At 42.9% G+C, this 19,958-nt stretch overlaps 1 protein-coding gene across 3 annotated transcripts in view; it reads left to right on the forward strand.

The window, feature by feature from the left end:
- The first annotated feature begins 80 nt into the window (after positions 1-80).
- dlgap4b (discs, large (Drosophila) homolog-associated protein 4b) overlaps positions 81-19,958 on the forward strand; it is a 30,509-nt gene continuing 10,631 nt past the window's right edge. The window contains exons 1-9 of one of the 3 annotated variants that reach the window (XM_047051542.1): positions 81-1,289; positions 1,584-1,798; positions 2,793-2,888; positions 6,556-6,715; positions 7,743-7,995; positions 8,508-8,660; positions 13,927-14,354; positions 16,050-16,138; positions 16,507-17,018. In XM_047051542.1, coding sequence (XP_046907498.1) covers positions 81-1,289; positions 1,584-1,798; positions 2,793-2,888; positions 6,556-6,715; positions 7,743-7,995; positions 8,508-8,660; positions 13,927-14,354; positions 16,050-16,138; positions 16,507-17,018 — 3,115 coding nt within the window. Of the gene's footprint in view, positions 1,301-1,582; positions 1,799-2,792; positions 2,889-6,555; positions 6,721-7,693; positions 7,996-8,507; positions 8,661-13,926; positions 14,355-16,049; positions 16,139-16,506; positions 17,019-19,958 lie in introns of all 3 variants that reach the window. The other 2 variants (XM_047051545.1, XM_047051544.1) reach the window with 2 other exon arrangements.

The following is a 19,958-nucleotide window of genomic DNA, read 5'->3' on the forward strand; positions in this document are numbered from 1 at the left end:
GAGTCACCTTCTAGGCAACTTGTCTGTCCCTGGCTGGGGAGTCTTCTAGAAGGAGGGGGCTCCTCCTTTCTCCGAACATCATGAAAGGCTTGGGAGCCAATCGCAACTGCCACTTGTCAGACTCCTGTGAGCCCACCTCGGGACTCCCAGAATCCCTCTACCCCCATAGGGCCACCTCTCCAACAAAGAGCCCCTATCTCCGTAGTCCTACTATGGACCACTACGGAACCATGGATCTACACCAGTACCAAGGCCATAACCAGGGCCCCCTACCTCCCGACTACATGTTGCCTCTCAACAACCAACTTTCCAACAGCAGCACCTTCCCCAGGATCCACTACAACTCACACTTTGACGAATCGGACTTCTCCCCACCAGGAGGGGACAGCATCGGGGGCATCACTACTGGCACTATGGGCACCTCTATGTCCATGGGGATGGGCACGGCTGGGTTGAGTGGACGTGGTCCGACCATGATTACCAGTGGTTCGGCAACCATCTCACATGGTTCAAAGAATCGCTTGCCACCAAACCTCCTGGACCAGTTTGAGAAGCAGCTCCCAGGAGGTCGCGACGGTTTCAGCACATTACAGTTTCACCGGTCGTCTGCTGTGGCCACTGCCAAACAGCGGACCGACAGTCCAGGGCGTATCCGCTACATGCTTCACTCGGTCCAGAAACTCTTTGCCAAGTCACAATCCCTGGAGAGCCATAACATGAAAGGTAGTGTCAATGGCCGCTCCGCCAACAGTGGTACGTCGTCTGGAACTGAGGACAGCGGGAAGCAAAATCGTCGGAGCAAAAGCAAAGATCGGACCACTGCCAAGTCGGACGGAACCGCCAAACGGCGGCCTCGATCCAACATGTCTGGATACTGGAGCTCTGATGACTTGGACAGCAGCGACTTAAGCAACTACCGTAACCCCATGGCCATGATGACCCTGGGGCGATCCACTGGTCCCGACACCCAGGGTGCAGGGCAGGAAAGGTACAACGTCCACGGTGCCTACAACACAATCAGTTCTTCGAGGAGCAATGTTGAGATGAAGTACCAGGCCTTGCCGGGACCTGGGGTAGGAAGTGGGGGTGGGGGTGTTGTTGGGGGAGGATATGGGGGAAGCATGACTGTGAATAGTGACTTTATGAAGGGAAGTTCCTGGTCCACTCTGACAATGGGCCAGCCAAGACAGGTTCTCCAAAAGGGGTCAGCAACCCTGGATAGGTCCCTACTCAAGTCCAAGTCCTGCCAGCAGGATCTAGCCTGCCAGTACCTGCAGGTGCAGAGGAGAGTAAGTACCACGTAGAAAAGTTGGCACCAAAATTGTAATGATTACTCAAATTATTAATGTTATGATCTATTTTGCTTGAGCTTGTTATTGTGCTTCAGTTATTCTTTTAAAGAGGGGATAGTAAAGTACAAAATTGATCAATAATTAGATAAATAAATAAATAATTTGTAACACTTTTTGGGGAATTTGATTCATTACTTTAGATAAAAGGTCTCCGACACTTTTCCCGAAAAGCTACCTTTGTGGAAGTTTTCGCTCCAAGTATCACACACTTAATTAATCTGGTGTCTTTAGGGAGACTGGAGCAGCACATTGGGTCGTAGCAGCGGAGCCAATGAGATTCCATGTCGGCGGATGCGGAGTGGCAGCTACGTGAAGGCCATGGGCGACCTGGAGGACAGCGATGACTCAGAGGGTAGTCCCAAACCATCACCAAAAAGTGCAGCTCGTCGGCAGAGCTACCTAAGGGCTACTCAACAATCTCTGAGTGACCAGCCACCCCCACGCAAGTAAGTCATGAATCTGTCAGCTGTTCAATCAGTCTCAGATTTTAATTGGTACGCATACATATACGAAGCTACGCACAGGGTAATGTACATCAACATCCATGTGAAAGAATGAGCTCAATTTAAAATACAGATCTATGAATCCAGTTATAAAGGATTAAAGGAAAGAAGGCAGGATAGAGAATGGCACCCTTCCCCTTTAGACATACACACAGCAAAGCCAAAGGCACTATTCCAAGTAGAGGTGTGACATAAAGAGGGGAGACTGCCAGGCTTTATCTCTTGGCATGCTAATGAGCAGTCCCCTGCACAGCATAATGACTACACACACAGTCAGGCAAGCTGCGCTCTCTCATGTGTGGGATTAAGCACTGACACTCAACTATATGGTTTCCTCTACAATCCTTTTCCTGCAACGTAACTGCTTGGCTGGAATGATGCAGACACCCCAATTACAGATTCCACCATGTGACACTGCCTTCTGCTTAAGCATAGACATTGAATCACCTTAAATTTGCCATGTCTCCCCCAAATGACTGGGTTTTTGTCCCTTTGTCTTTCAATGACATGCTCTCAGAAGGATGCATATGTAAACTGTGTTGACCTCACCGTTGGATGATATCAATGAAGAATTGAAGTCACATTACCACCTGTTCATTCTTTAAATGTCAATTCCAAATGTGTTTCGGGCAATGAAAGTTTATTAGGGACCTCCACCACAAACAGCAGAAGTGAGATACAAATAAGTAACTTAGTACAAAGAGGCCGCATCAGCAAAGCAAACACAGCCCTAATCCATAAATGTTTTATTTATTTTATAACAAAGTTTTTGGACATATTTTTGGGAAGTGCAGGGGAGCAAGCAAATTTCAAAAATAAAATGTAAACTATTTCAGTGACTCAAATTCGACATTAACCCTACTTTCCCTGCTAAAAACCCAAACGTCCACTGTTGCTATCCCTCCATGGCATGCCCCACCCTGGTTGGCATAAACAGCAGAGCCCTGGATTACGCCATGCGGCAGGGGGAGCTGGAGGCTCTGTGGGCTCCTCTCCAGAGTGTGTCCTCCCTCCACCAGCTGGGCAGGTCAGTGCAAGACTAGCCAGTCACCACAAGGGGGCCTGCTTACGCTTGCATCTAATTGGATGATGTTAAATTGATCAATCAACTATTGAATAAATCAATCAAACATTTGTCTTTGCCCCTAAACAATGCCATGCCAAATGTCATGTAATCTGCTGCCCACTTGAAGCTCTATCCACCCATGTGCTTTTCCTACCCCTAGATGACTCAAAAAGCAAATGGTCCAGTCTATGGCCGAATCCCATTTCTCTGTCTTACCCTTACCCCTTACCCTTAGTTTTATGCGTTCACGTGAGAGTAAGGGCTATCCCAAATCTCGTCGAGGGTTTTGATCGAGGGTTAGGGCTAAGGGGAAGGGGTAGATACCCCTTAAAACCAAGCATTTTCGGGAGCTTACTTGAAACCAAGAGGTACCCAGAATACACTGCACAACCGGCAACAATGACGGCCAGATCATCCAGAGTCCCATTATGGAGCCCCCCCAAAAGTTTTATTAGCCCCCCCAGATTTTTTCAGATTTTTTTCTTTCATATTTTAAATCTAAATGTGTTCATTTCTCTTCCTAAAGCCCACTAGAGGACACTATTTAAAAATATATTTTGAAAAATGTATTCTGGGGAACATGCCCCCAGACCCCGCCAGTTTTGCTGGGTCACCGGAAAAATTACAGATTTTATCTAGGAGCTTAGTCCCCCAAAAGTGGGAACCTATATTTGCCCCTGGGGCCGACCCTGGTCCCATAAATCTATTTTCGGCTTAAATAATAGATAAAAAAATTACGACAGTCTTGTTTTGTGCTGTACACAGTCCTGTACATTTTGCAACCATGTTCTCAGAGCTGCCAACTCTCACGCATTGGCCAGCAGACACGCATTTCAACCAGTTCACACGCTCTCATGCCACACCTTGTATTTCTTACGCTGAGAAGGCAAGGCCAACCAAGTAGTCCTGCCAACGTTGTAACCAGTAATCGATGAGGCGCAGGTACACGGAGTGAAGCAACATAGATGCACAAACACCCGTGAAAGCTTGTCTTGGGGTTTTTTACTTAATTGAAATCGCCAGTTTGCCATGTTAACGTTACAGTGCCGATTTGCACAACAGTCCCGCAGTTCTCTGACTAGCCTTGAATGGACTCCATGCATATCTAGAGTTTGAACTAAACTCCATTCGTAGCCAATTTCGTTTGATATCAGTGAATAAAACTACTTGCTATGGAAACATCGATACGTGCTAGATGACTTAACCGTAACCAAGTGGTGTCTCATTTCATAGGGGTATGTTTTCACCCATAGCCCTCCTCAGTTTCGAGGGACAAGGGCTAGGGGTAAACTAAGGGGAAGGGGCGGATCTACTGGGGTGGCATGGGGTGGCAAATGCCACCCTAAAAATAGCCTTGCCACCCCAGCTGCCACCCCAGTTGGCAGCTTTAAAAACAAAGACAAGTTGTGGCTCATCGGACATTTGCGAGAGCAAATTTCTAATATCCCCCTGCAGTGCAAGTGAAAGCAGCACTAGAGACTCCAACCACCTTCCCCACTCCGCCGAGTCGGACATTTGCAAGAGCTAATTTCTAGTATCTGAATTTCAAGTAAATACAGCAGAAAGGACTCCATCCACCATCCCCACACCGCCATCGAAGTTGCTTTCATTTGAACACAAGGAAGGCGCGAACTGACCATAAAAGGCTCCAACTCGGCACGGACAGCAGACCACACCGGAGGAATGAGATGTTAAGTAATTATCTATTGATCACTAATAGTTAGAAAAGTGCAGGGCTTACGTTACTTTTCCTGCTGAATTGAGGTTAGTAACGTTAACTTGTGAATGCTTTGGGAAAGCAGCAACAAAGATGACTGTGGTAAAGTTAGTTTGAAGTTCGATATTAAACAGATATTCGGACGTCCAGTATTGTGTTATTTCAACCGGTGTTTAGCACTGCTACGACCGGCCGCTTAGCCAAGGCTTTTGGCTGCCTAAACAACGCGTAAGTTTAGGGACCGTCAACAAATTAGGGGAGAGGTGGGCCGAAAGTACAATTTTTCAGAAAAACGTAATTTTTAAAGAGAATGTTTTAGACATAGATATATTTTTGCTTGGGTCTATAACTTATAAGTGTGGTCTATCAATACCAGATGGTATTTTGTACAAATGTCGAACAACTTCAATATAATTTCATTTTGAACACATGTTGCACATTGTTACTTTCGACCCCATAAGTTGGGACGAAAGTAACACAGGTGTGGGTCAAAAGTAACACAACGATACAAGCTAGATTTTTTGTGTTACTCTGGTTTTTATTACATATACATGACTATGACCTTGTTAATAAGTAACTGCAAACATATTTTGTCCATTAGTTTTGCAAAAAAATCATAATATTTGTTATCATTTTTTACTGAATCAGACCTCTGTCTGTCCCCCACTCTTGGCATATTCTGTTGATATAATATGACATAAACATGTTTTAATAAATGCTTTCCACAAACAGAAATTCACCACATACTATTGCATTAGCAATAGCAAAAGTGTTACTTTCGTTCCGACAGGAACTTTTAAACCAGATTTACTTTTATACTGAAAAAGCTCTGACAAGGCAACCCTCAGAATGTATTAGAGCACTAAATAACCTGTAGATTGATCTGTGACTGTGACACATGAAACAGGAAACACAACTTCTAATTAGCAAAAAAGGACCGCCTCAGTAATTTACTTTGCGCACTTGAAAAGTGCTTTCCGCACCTAACAGCGGCAAACGATGACGAAATCACGTGAAATTTGGCAGTTCCATCAATGGTTGCATGCTGAAGGTGCTGTCATAACTTGGAAAGCAAATGAAGCCAGGGCTCTGAAAGAAATCGCTTTGTTACTTTCGTCTCGTGTTACTTTCGCCCCCGCTCTCCCCTACACATTTCAAAAGTCAATAGCTTTTCATCAACATGAACTAGGAGTGTCAAAATTATGTCAAACTGTTGAAGAAGTATGCATTCATGCTGCACAGCCTCTATTTTGTTCATTTTCATCTCAGGTTATTACAAAATATTTTTTTATTCAAAATAAATCTTCAAAATTCCATTGCTTTTTGGTCATGTGACCTATAATCCTCAAAGTCATTTCAGTGTTCACTGACAATGCATACATGTTGCACAGCCTTTAGTTGTTTAATTTTTATCTCACTCACTTTTGCCATGGGGTGCCACCCCTCAAAATCTCCTGCCACCCTCTTGCCACCCCATGAATATTTTTCTAGATCCGCCTCTGGGAAGGGGTAAGACAGAGAAATGGGATTCGGCCATATATGTCGAGGATTCTGACAGGACAGAATGGGGTCATATGATTATCGCTTTCTGCCAGATAGCTCTTTAGCCGAGACGTCTTTCACAATTTCACTGTTAATGGATTAGGATTAGTTTTTTACCTAACTCTCTCATGATTATCATATGGACCTGAACATCAGAACGCTTCACCAGGAATCATCAGCTTTGCACGCTTGGGGCAGTACGGGGGAATGCTGTAATGAAATGTAAGAGAGATTCATAGACTTCAGGACCTGACGACAGGTGTTCATGAATACGTTAATGAAGTTATTAACTTAAATGTGATATTAACGTGATAATAATGTCCCTGATTTCTGGTTATTCTCCTCTACCCTTGGACCTTTTTCTCTTCTTCCCTCATCCAGCTGTCTGCCCTCTTTGAGGGAGCTCTCCAACAACCGTAGCCTGGACAACCTGGATTGTATTGTGAGTTCGGGGGGCTCTCCATTCAACCACTGGGATGAAGAGGACTTCAGTCAGGCCTGCAGCACGCTGGGAAGGAGCAGCTGCATGGGGCAGGTCAGAGGTCATCAACAGGTGGGATAGGGTCAAGGTCTTACACTTGAAATTGATTTCCTTTCCTTTGAGGTTCCTGTCTGATTTGATATCCCTATTTTTTGTTTTCAACAAAACATTATTCTAAAGGTAATAAATGGTATTCTGATATTACAGTAGTGGCAAGGTCACTAGAATAATGAGGATTCACATTCAGAATACAGTCCCGTTTCTTTCAAAAGGGGCTTGTCATATTAGCTACTACTTGTCTTATAGTACATGTTACAGATCATGGGGAATTGTAATTTAACTTGGAGACATTCCTCTGAGTGACCAAGTGAACACACATATAGGTACAATCAAACAGTTGAATCCAATTCAAACTATACTTAACTGGGTGCTTTTCACTGCTGTTTATTGCGATGGACAGTACTCTAATGAATGAGAAAATTCACCCTAATACATTACGCCTACACTGTAGCCTACACTCAGGCTTTTTTTTGTCCTACAGGGCTATGTGAATTATTCAGTTAACAAGATATTTTGAACAGTCTATGGAGTGACTGTGGTTCTTAAAATATTAATGAATATCACTATTTTTCAACATCTTCAACAAGTTTAATCACATTTCTTTGTTTGACAACTTGATACAAATGTGATGCAATCGGCTTTAAAGTGAAGGCCTTAAGATTCAGAATACAGTTCGTAGGATTGTTAGGATACAAATAGACTTATTTTATCATGTTATTTTCTGAATGGGTTAAAGTCTCATATTTGTATTTTGTCCAGAAAAACATTTCTTAGTGTGTGTAGCTCAATGAATGGCAGTGTACTTTTGGATCCACTTTATTGCCCTGAGTTCCCATCTGAACATGTCACCTAGATGTGGCTAACTATTTACCAGACCCTCAGCTGTACTGCTCCTGTGAGAACCCCAAACCACTGACATGATAAACCTTCCCTATCTTACCTTACTCGGAACAGCCATGCAATACTGTGCAATTCTTGCCCCTCAAGCCATCCTGCCAACCTGCCTCTCTCCTCGTTCCAGCTACGAGACTTGGAGATGAGCAATCGCTACGAGGAGCACTGCTCTGAACCAGCATTTAGAGATTCTCGGACGCATTCCCAGGACAACATCGACCCACCGGATCTGCCCACCCCCACGTGCTTCCGCTCCCGCAGCCATAGCTACCTGAGGGCCATTCAGGCTGGCTGCTCCCAGGACGACGACACTGCTTCTGTGGACTCAGACTCGCCCCCACCCACCGCCACCACAGTTCGCACCTATAGTAATAACACTGGTGAGTACTCCAACACTAGACTTAGTTAAAGCCATTATGTTTTCAAAATATTTGAAATGCTTAAATTGTCCTATGTTCTACTTGTGGGAATACAAAATATATTTGATTGTTCCTGGAAGGAAAACAGCACCACAGCACAACAGCATTTCACATATTTGAAAAAGATATGTATTTGACCCAGGTTAGGTAGGCTAGGACTTTTAAAAAAGGGTGGTAATCATGAAATAACTAAGCGAGTAGTGGTATGTCGGGAAGTGATACACTTACCTAGACTATCTTGATGTTACATTCTTCACACACTTTATTTTGAAAATTGTCTCCCCGTTGGATGGAATTCAAAAGAACTGACGAAGTAGCCCTCCCCACCAAGTTGTGGTTCGTTGTTCTAATCACACTCCTTCAAGTGGCGCCACGTTTTTATATGGAACTGACTATGTTTGTCAGCCACAGCGCTCAAAACTGAGCAGATCAGGGATTTTTGGCTCCAATGCAGCCTTTTTCACCCGCGCTAGGAGACCTTCCCCTCCCATGGAAGATATGGAAAGAACAGTTTGGCTCTTACCTGATAGCCTCCGGATTGGATAAAGCCCCAAAGGAGAAACAGCTTGCAATTTTCCTTCAACGTTTGGGGGCGGAGGGACAGCGCATCTTTGCCACTCTCCCAGGTAACAAAGTAACAACTTGTGTTGAACAACTTGTGTTGAATCCGCCCCCCCCCCCCACACACACACACACACACTTCTCTTGTAAGCATTCAATTTGCGTAGAGCAATACACTTTGAAGAAATTCATCTGGCCAAAAGTAAATGGCACTATTGACGCAACTCTCTGTCTTCTATGTCAAAAGTATGAGTATAACTGCTGTTTGTTTTTCACAATGTGAAATTGTACCATAAAGCCAGATATAATCGTGGGGATACTTCCGTACTGTATAAAGCTTTCAAGAGCTTATAATAAGATATATATAATAACATTCAAACCAATTTTCTGTCTGGCCTCCAGGCACTCATGTAGGTAAATATACTGTAATACTTTACAACTAAAGTAGATTTTTTTTAACTTCCGGAACTTAAGAAGATTGCTTTTATTCACCAGCAAGACAGAGAAGAAGTGAACAGTTTTATGGTTGATCGACTTGCCAAGAATAAGACTCAGAAGACAAACACAGAAGATGGTGATTGAATACATGTTTTATACACCAAACCATGTGAATGGTTCAACACAGATTTCATGTGCTGCCCTCTTGAAAGCTCAAGTATTGTAAGTATTTGGGGATTTCTGTTGTTGTTGGATAGTAATATTTAGAACAATATAAAAGCATGAAAATGTTATTTTAGACTTATTACTTTATCTGCCATTGTAACATGAAATGGTAATTGAATAGGCTGATAGAGTAGTACCAGATTCCTTATTCTTCATGCACATCACATCTGACCAACCTCTCTTGTTGCATTAGTGAGTGTAGAGTGGGTGTGGGTAGTTGGTTCCACTATCTATCTCTCTTTCCCTCATACACATGCAAACATGGGCGACATAAAATTGTTTTGGTTAAACTGATTCATTCATTTAACTTAATGTAAATGTTATACATTCATGAATGACTTTTATCTCATATTTTATCATTTACTTTTAGCATTTTTAAATATTTCGGTTTCATATTTCAAATCTAAGGCTGTTTAATTGTGGGGTTAGTGCCGTCAATGAGCTATTTTACTGGGTGTATTATTTCCTTTCAGAAGTCTAATCTTTATGTCCAAGATCAGTGACATCAGTGCGAATTGCTTTAGTAAAAAGTAAATATATGAGAAGCGTGATTCTTAACCAAATGCTGGAACAGATTCCAAATGTATGACTGACGCCCTGTCGCCACAGTTATTTTTCTTATGGTACCCTTTGCAAAAGCAATGTCCTAGAAGTAGCCGTGCGTCTTTGACCCGTACTGGCGGGTTAATTCAAAAGGCGCTACAACGTTACAAATAGTCTCATACGCGCACGTGCTCTGAAATATCGTTTTAGATCCAGACAGTGGCGCTACTCAGCAGAAATCGCCACGCCTCCAACCTTGTCGCGTCAGTTTAAATTAACCGTTCTGTAGGCAAAACAAAGGCAAAATCAGCTGATCTTGTTATGGAAAGACGCTGTGTCGACACGGGTTGTTTTCAAATGCTCAGTTCTTTCAAGCTGGTCACGCCATATCGATGCTTTATTTTGTTCTCTTACAGGGTGAGTGTTCACGCTTCCTGAATCTGTCTTGTCTTGCCCATAATACCTACAATGTAGACATTCTCAGTGATGTCAGCAGCTCTTGACGGCTTTATACTGTATGTGTTTTACAGTTATGTTTTATATATTTTTTCTGATGTACATCAGTGTAATATTGTAGGAATTATTGTTACGTAGACTCTGTGATTTAATTGTGGTTATATTCTGAGACACATAATCGGTGTAACAAATGTAGTAGGTACAGTTAACTTAAGCTTTGTGTAAATCTACTTTTGTGTATTAAGTCTCCGACTAACACAGTCAAGTTTGCATATGCTCAAATGTCTTTGTTACTCCCAGAGATTGAATATGCTTAGAATTGTATAGCCTATTAGCAATCAATACTGGGAAAAGACAACTTTAGTCAATTGAATCATGTAATACGGCGGTAATATAAACAATTCAAATATTTGTATTGAAGATTGTTTCATGGAGTTATCAATGTCATTGTCGTAGTTTGACATAGGAAGTAACTTATGACCTGGCAATTTAATAATTTGCTTTACTACCCATTTTTAGTTGTATCTATAGCATGTTGCAACAGCTCTTCCATCCAGCATTCTCTTCTCACTCCTCCACTATTAAAATAATGCTGTTTGTGATTGGTGGCAAGATCTGCTGGAAGGATCTCCCTCCTATCACAGGGCTTTCTGGTGCTGACAGCAGAAACACATGTGCCCATTTGTTCATTTTAGTGTATGTAGTGTAACTACTGCCCTTTCGCCTAGTATGACACATACAGTGCTTTGTCAAAGTAAGACAGTACAGTATCCTGTGACTTTTACTGCAAAGAGGACTAGAGGAATAGAGAATAGTGGGAGGAAAAATCAACGGTTTCCTCCCTGTTGCCAAACGGCCCACTGCATCTCTATTGCTGTGGTATTAGGAATGGAATGTGTTGCTGATTGTTTAAGTTGGTTGATCTGTGAGCATCTGTGAAGCCCGCTGTGACATTGCTTGTAAAAAGGGCCATAACATTTTTGTTTTTTGTAAAGTATTATTCAAGCCTTTTTTATTCTGAAAGCTAACCGTTTTGGCAGATGTCTGATCTGATCTGATGTTTTTGGCAGCCAGAGAGCAGCATAAGAGGGATGGACAAGGCTGGCAGTGTATCGTGGTTGTTATTAGATTAAATGACACAAGCGGGTCAGCAGGAGAGGCAATGGGCCACTTGGCAACAGGGTGGAAACCGTTGATTAGAGAAAAGAGAGGGGACATAATTTTTCACTATTACCCCCACCATTCTCTTTTAGTCTACTCCTCTCTGCAGCAATATGTCTACTCCAAAGGACAATGAATACTGTTCAGCCCTTGAATTGTTGGAAAGCACTGTCTAATGTGGATAACGATGTGGTTTAATTGAAAATATGTTGTAAGGTACATTAAATGAGCCATTACACCTTTGTCCTGTGTAGTTTCAAACTGAACTGTGGAGGTTTATGAATGACTCTCTCAGTAATCCTAAATACTTTATTTCTACCATAAATTATGCCCATCTTTGTGCACACTAGCATGCACTATAGTTGTAATCAGATCGAGGTCAAGGGTCAACAGCCTTCCTGGTGAAATGTCTCAACTGGTGTAACGAGTGGATGAGCATGAATAAAACAGACTTTAGACAAATAGTTTATTTGACAACAATTTTTTTCATGCTAAATCTACATATGCATTTGTAATTACATGGGACAAGCTTTCTAATGGTACTGAACATCTGAAGATGGATACTAACATTTAAAAAAAAGATTCTGTATATTTTCTGACTCTGGACCCAAACTATTTCTGACTATAGTCTCAATCCCAAAGGTATGATGCTTCCCTTAATACCAGATTTATATTTTAGGCCCTTTTGGTTGTGACGCTACAGTACATTGCATCAGCTGTAAGCAAAGCTGCAATTCAGGAGACCAACCCCATCTATAATACCACCCTCAACCAACCTCCAACCAGGTTTTCTGGCAGGCAGCTCATCTATTCATGGTCCTGAATCAGATAATCCTATTTCTTATTGGATCACATCTTCCATGAATTGGCTGGAATTTCTTTGTTTGGTATTGTACTAGGACACATTTCTTTGTTTGTTATTGTACTAGGACACATTCTGTAGCCCAGACTAAAATGGTGTTTGTTTTGCTGATGGCTGGGGTTGGACTTTCAGTCAGTGGATTAAGGTCTAAGTCCTTGCCATCTTGAGGCAGCTTGGAGTACTTTGAACCAGTTTTGACCAGAACATATTGCTTCCGCACAGTGTTACGTCTATACTCAATAAACAAGTCCAATTCCATAACCACTATAAGAAGCATTAATAAAGTGAAATACTTAATAACATATTTTAGGAATGATGAGAATAAACAAATCAGAATAAGTGTACAGTTTACTGTACATGTTTGAAGTTTGTCCCATTTGTGTTAATTATTTGTACTGACAGTGTAAAAATTGCTGGAAAGCTAACACCAACATCTGACCTCCAGTTCTGAAAAGGTGATAAATCTGCTTGTTGTTGACAGTGATGGTGGCCACAGCCGAAGAAAATCAAACATGACTGCTCCAGGTCTTATTCAGAAATTGCTGAGCTGCGGTGAGAGATAGGGAGTGTTATGAAAACAAGAGGGGATTAAAAAAAGACATGCATAGAGGGAAGAGGAGAGCCTGGCTTGGTTGTAAACTTTTAGACAGGGGTGTTGTTAGACACTTTTTAGTGGGGCATAGCCTGAATACATGCACACCTCATTTTTTTAAGGAGTGGACCATGATGAAACTTTCTTGCATCAAAGATCAGAGAATGGTCCATAAAGTAAACATCTGTCCTTTGTTGCTGCGAAGCCAACTGTCAAGTAACACAGAGTCAGTTAACAATGTGTAATGTATGCCGTTCTCATTGCCTGTGCACCAGACATATCTTCAAGCTCAGGCTTTATTTGCTCTGGCAAATGGGTCTGTAAATCCTCGCATTCCAAAGGGTTTCCATCCGACTTGAATCTGGTCCGGCCAATCCCATCTCGTTAATCTGAGAGGTGACGGGTTTAATACAAAGACTTTACAGAGGAGCGCCATTGAGGCATTTAGGTAAATAACTAAGATTATGTTTTGTTGTCCGGATTTGGTGTATCAATCCATTTGTGTTCAGAAGAATTTTGGTCTGCACCTGTTGATAACGCCCCTTAGAATTGAACGTAATCAGAGAGATTCCAGACCAAATATTAATTTGCAAATTGGTCTAGCGAGGCCAGGCTACAGCTCTTAGGCAAGCATTGAGCTATGGGCAAAGATATAGGGAACAATAGACAAGATGAGACCAAATGTATGACTATTTTTGTATGATAAATGTTTATTATACATTTGTGAGTATTTACCAAATTACCTGTATCTATCCAGTAGTATTTGGTCCATTTCAACCAAACTGCTGTCTTGTTGGTGATGAACTTCATGGCATGTGAAACAGCATTGGTGTCAGGTGACTTTCTTGTTAAGAGGCAATGGCATTTCGACAGGCATTCCGGACCATTGCTTAGGCTTAAAATTCCATGCATCCCTCTGTCAGGATCAAATGAGATTTCCAGAAGGGTATCAAATGATGTGTCATATTTTAATGATAAAATGGCAATCTGTGTTAAAGACAATAACAAAACAAATATATCCTCTTGTCTCCTGTCCTCTTTTCCTTTCCTGTAGTCTCAACATGCATAACGACTTGTAAGAAGGCAGCACCCCCGCCGGTGCCCCCCCGCACCACCTCCAAGCCCTACATCTCTGTGACGGTGCAGAGCAGTACTGAGTCGGCCCAGGACAACTACTTGGACCGGCACAGCGAGGTCAACAGCCAATCCAGCCACGCTCACAGCAACTCGTCCGACAGCCTCGACAGCACCCGTGCCAACAGCCTGGCGAGGGGCATCTCCCGTGCCCCACAGATCATCCCTGTGCCCATTGCCACTCCCCGGGACCACTTTGTCCCCACTGTCACAACCAGCACTTCCACAGACACATCTGACGTCGGGCACGAGCCACTGAAGACGAGCACAGGGAAGCTCCATTTGGCCTCAGAGGATCTCCTAGTGGACTTGGTACCCCGGAGGAAGCTCTCCTCCATTGGCATTCAGGTGAGGTGGTTGTGGTCAGTCCTGGTTCGGTAAGCCAATAAGGGTGTCAGTACCATTACAGGGTAGTCTGTAAGGCTGTATACAGTCGTGGCCAAAATTATTGGGAACGATATACATTTTGTGTTTGCAAAGCTTGCTGGGCCTTGGCATAAAATGACTGCTAATATAATTTCAGTAAGTCATATCATCAGCACAGGGGAAAGTGTGAACTAGTTCTAGCCAGGTGAAATCTATGGAGTTACATTAGTTTCATAATTCAAACAAACAAACGCAACACGATTCAAACAAACTTAACACGATCCAAACAAACGTAACACGATTCATACAAACATAACACGATTCAAACAAACAAACGTAACACGATTCATACAAACAAACGTAACTCGATTCAAACAAACAAACGTAACACGATTCACAAATAAATGAACCTATTACATTCGTTTGCAACCTGACAAACACAAGTTACAAATCCCTGCATTCGTTGGTGTGAATCCCTGCATTCGTTGGTGTGGATTTTTGGAACTTTCCAAAAGAGATTCACAAATGTATTTTTCTAAAAGATATCCTCTGCAGCCTATCAGATGTCTCCAATTTTAGCCAATCACCGGAGAATGTCTAATATGGGTAGACGGGCTCTGCATTAGCCTAGGAAACACGGAAAATGACTAAACATGAATCCTGCCATTCTCAACAATATTCAATCACGTATGATCATCGGTTTGATAGAATTAACAAGCAACATTTCACCTGCACGCTACCAGACGACATTGCTCGTGATCTGAAGGAGCTGATGTCCGTCATTATGGTAGGTTGTTGAAGACCACATAGGCACGTTAATGTGATTGGCTAAAATTGGAAGAGACGATCTGATAGGCTGCAGAGGATATCTTTTAGAAAAAATGCATTTGTGAATCTAAGCGCGTCAGGAAAGTTCCAGAAATCCACACCAACGAATGCAGAGATTCACACCAACGAATGCAGGGATTCACACCCACGAATGCAGGGATTTGTAACTTGTGTTTGTCAGGTTGCAAACGAATGTAACAGGGTCATTTACTTGTGAATCACAAACAAACGTTTGTTTGTTTGTTTGTTTGAATCGTGTTACGTTTGTTTGTATGAATCATGTTACGTTTGTTTGGATCGTGTTAAGTTTGTTTGAATCGTGTTGCGTTTGTTTGTTTGAATTATGAAACTAATCTAACTCCATAGAAATCACTCTATCATTCTAATTGGATTTTAAGAGCAGGTTCACTGCTGTAAAAGAGGGGACTATTTGCATAGATTGAACATTTTCACCCCAAAAAAGCTTTGAAAAATATGAAATGTGCCTCATTGTATTCCAGTATTCTATACAAATATGTGAAAACATTTTCCTCAAATACTGAACCAGCAAACTTTGCAAAACACAACATTATGTATTGCCAAAACTTGCCACGACTGTACTATCACTAATATACATTTTAATTCACAGATGATTCAGACCTGTTACAGTGTGGTGCAACAAAATACCCAGACATTGTTTTTGAGACAAAAACAAACAAAAAAGACACTGTTTTTGTGAATTTGATTATAATCCTTTAGAAAACTCTGTAAACTGTCAATCCAGATTTTGTCTTTTGTTTTTTGTTTTTTTTGCAGAAAAAAAAGAAGAAATATCATTTAATGTTTTGGCACTTTACGATTGTTTGTTAGGTTGATTGTATTCAGGAAGTTCAGCGAGAGGAGACACCACCATTGGCCAGATTCCAGTCAATCGGAGTGCAGGTGGAGGACGGGTGGCAGTAAGTATGAATAGGCCATCTATAATTATAATATACATAATTACTATATGATAAGATTTTCATTACGGTTATTCATTGCAGAATAACTTAGGACTCCAAAGATGTTTTGAATGCCAGGAAGTCCCTCATGGCACACATAACATTCCTCCCTTATTTTCCTAATTTTCAAACATCGCTTTTGCATGCACAATAGTCTGCAACTAGGTATGATAAATCTCCCATTAATTTGAAAGCATCCAAATGTGCTAGTTTACACACAAATGCATAGTCATTTAATGAACAAATATCTAATTAGCTCTGCCTGTATTATTGAACGACTACTGAAATTGTAATCTCGATAATCTATGTTGTCTTGTTTGCATCTCCAGGCTCAGTCGCTCCAGTAGCATGGCATCCAAGCAGGAAACTGACTCAGACACAAATGACATCCCTAGCACCTCCTTCCAGACCAACTCCATCACCTCCAAGCTCACAGAGAAGAAAGTCATGGTCAACAGTGCCAGCCAATCCATGGACTCACCAGTGGACCAGAGTCCCCTCAACAACAGGGATCCTTTCCATGAATCCTCACCACCACCTCCCCCTCGTCAGATCCTCAACCGCTCAACAACACGGAGTAGCTCATCTTCATTCTCGGAGAGCCTTGATCCGGCACTGGACCCCTCCTCCCTGCCCCCTCCCGATCCCTGGCTGGAGAGTGGAAACGGGAGTGGATCTAGTGCGGGACCCTGCGTTGCCTCTCAGGGTGGTGGAGGAGGACCACCCTGCCGGAGGGACGGCCACTGGTTCCTGAAGCTGCTGCAAGCTGAGACGGGTCGCATGGAAGGGTGGTGCCAGCAAATGGAGCAGGAGACCAAAGACAATCAGCTTTCAGAGGAGGGTGAGACTGAAATACTGTGGGCCATCCCTTACTGGACATTCATCCATTAAAACAAGGGGTATTTATGTTGAAGAAATTGGTTTGCTCATATAATCAAGTATCTTACATACAAAATGTTGGCCTGATCGGTAGGTTTAAAGGAACGGAAAATAGGTTTATTCTCTGTAGACTCTCTTCACTCTCAGACACACAATCACCCACAATTTGTTGGATGAGGCATTCATATATGGAGTTAGCACACAAGCAGGCCTAATCTTTTGCATTACAGTACACTAATCTAGTCTGGACCTGATTAAACCACCAGATTAGATCAGTGCTTTAACATAAGACTGATAAGTCAGACAGCAGAGCATACTGTAGACAAACACACACACACGCGCATGCGCATACACACATACTCTAACATGCAGGCCTGCAAAGCATGCTCGTATCAGAAAATCTAGACCAAGAACATAATAATGCTAGTACTGTCTTCGCCAGAATGTGTGTGATAACATGTTAACTCATTTTAAGACTATAGATTTGTAAAACAGGTCTTCAAAAAATACCCCATATTATGATTGCCATAAAGCCAAAATCCCAGTGAATTGTTTGTCTGAAGACCCTAGATAGATACATCATTAGTAGGTTCAGATGCATTGTAAGAGGATATTACTGTCCATTATACTGTAATCCTCTTGAGTGCCACCCAGTGGAGTCCTTATGACCAGGCAGTGGAAAAGCCAAATCGTCTATCTGTTGTCTAGACATCATAGCTTTGTTTTTGTTTTTTTGCTTGTGTCAAGCACAGTGTTAAATCTACCTCTTCGGAACTGAAAGATCCTTGTCTGGTGTGCTAGTTGCATGCCCAGTGTAGACCACTTGGTAACTGGCTTGACTGCAGTAGAATCAGAATTAGAAGGGATTTTATTCGCCATGAGTGTTTGCACAAACAAGGAATTTACTTTGGCATGGAGGTGCATACAGTAAACATATAGGAATATTGAAACTTAAATATGTGGACTAACTATAAAAAAGGAGCAAAGTCTAGCTAATACCAAGGGGGGTCTAGGTAATACTAAGGGGAATAAGAAATAAAAATATAAGTAGCATAAAAATATAAGTAGCAATTTACAATTTAACCTAAGAATACCCAAAATACAGATAGTGCAAACGATACAATAGTGCAAATTGCAATGTACAGGGTGTCATTGTGCAGATTGTGATTTAGAGTCAATGTGAGTCCTTGGCCTTGTTAAAGTGGCCAACATCGGATGGGAAGAAACTGTTCTTGTGGCGTGAGGTTTTGGTCTTGATGGACCGCAGCCTTCTGCCGGAGGGGAGTAGCTGGAACAGGGAGTCTCCAGGGTGAGATGGGTTGGCCACAATCTTCCTCGCTCGCCTCAGGGACCTCGAGGTGCGCAGATCCTCAAGGGAAGGCAGATTGCAGCCGATCACTTTCTCAGCATTGCGGATGATACGCTGCAGTCTGCTCTTGTCCTTGACAGTGGCATCAGCGTACCAGATGGTGATAGAAGAAGTGAGGATGGACTCAATGATGGCTGTGTAGAAGTGCACCATCATTGTCTTTGGCAGGTTGAATTTCTTCAGCTGCCGTAGGAAGTACATCCTCTGTTGTGCTTTTTTGGTGAGGGAGCTGATGTTCAGTTCCCACTTGAGGTCCTGGGAGAGGATGGTGCCCAGGAAGCGGAAGGACTCCACAGTGTTGACTGGGGAGTAACTCAGGGTGATGGGGGTGAGTCCCCCAACCATCTCCACTGTCTTAAGAGCATTGAGCTCTAAAGGCCGATTTATACTTCTGCGTCTCCGTTAACGGACAGACGCACGCACGGAGTCGGACGGAGTCGGACGGACTGGTTGAATTTATACTACTCCGACGGCTCTGCGTGCTGAAAGCAATTCACCGCCAGAACAGTAGATGGCGCTGAACTGCAATGCTAGCTAGGTTATCGAAAGGTTGGAGCAAATTTACAAATGAGCCGTTTCATCAATAAAATAAGCACATTTTCAGCAACTACACTGCCCATTTCTCGTTACATTTGAATTCAGATGCTGATTTACATGTACTGTTTAGCTGAAATATGAATTGTAAAAGCTTACAACAATGGCGGTCAAAGGATTCTGTTCTCTTGTTGGTCACGGCAACCCCGCCCCCACCCCTGACGCAAGCGGTTCTTAATACGGACCAATCACAGCCAAGGGGTATCGTAAAAAGACGCACGGAGAGACGGATAGTCAGGAAAATCAGGAGGCGCACGCAGAGCTCTGCGAGGACACGCAGAGGGTATTTTTTACGGAGAGGGAGTTCCCCGTGTGCATGTGCGTAAAAACGCAGAAGTATAAATCGGCCTTTAGTTGTTCTGGCTACACCAGGTCACCAGGTTGTCAGCTTCCCACCTGTAGTCAGACTCTTCCCCGTCCGAGATGAGCCCAATGAGGGTGGTGTCATCCGCAAACTTCAGGAGTTTGACAGACGGATGACTCGAGGTGCAGCTGTTGGTGTACAGGGAGAAGAGCAGAGGAGAAAGGACGCAGCCTTGAGGTGATTCGGTGCTGATGGACCGGGAGTCAGAGACTTGTGTTCCCAGCTTAACGCACTGCTTCCTGTTAGACAGGAAGTCTGTGATCCACCTGCAGGTGGAGTCGGGCACGTTCAGCTGGGAGAGCTTGTCCTGGAGCAGGGCGGGGATGATGGTGTTGAAGGCAGAGCTGAAGTCCACAAACAGGATCCTGGCGTAGGAAGCTGGGGAGTCCAGATGCTGTAGGGTGAAATGGAGGGCCATGTTAACGGCATCATCCACCGACCTATTGGCTCTGTAGGCAAACTGCAGTGGGTCCAGGAAGGGGTCTGTGATGGATTTGAGGTGTGCCAGCACAAGACGCTCAAAAGACTTCATTACCACAGAGGTCAGGGCGACAGGTCTGTAGTCATTAAGTCCT

This window comes from Hypomesus transpacificus, unplaced genomic scaffold (genome assembly GCF_021917145.1).
Source record: "Hypomesus transpacificus isolate Combined female unplaced genomic scaffold, fHypTra1 scaffold_159, whole genome shotgun sequence".
NCBI lineage: Eukaryota > Metazoa > Chordata > Actinopteri > Osmeriformes > Osmeridae > Hypomesus > Hypomesus transpacificus.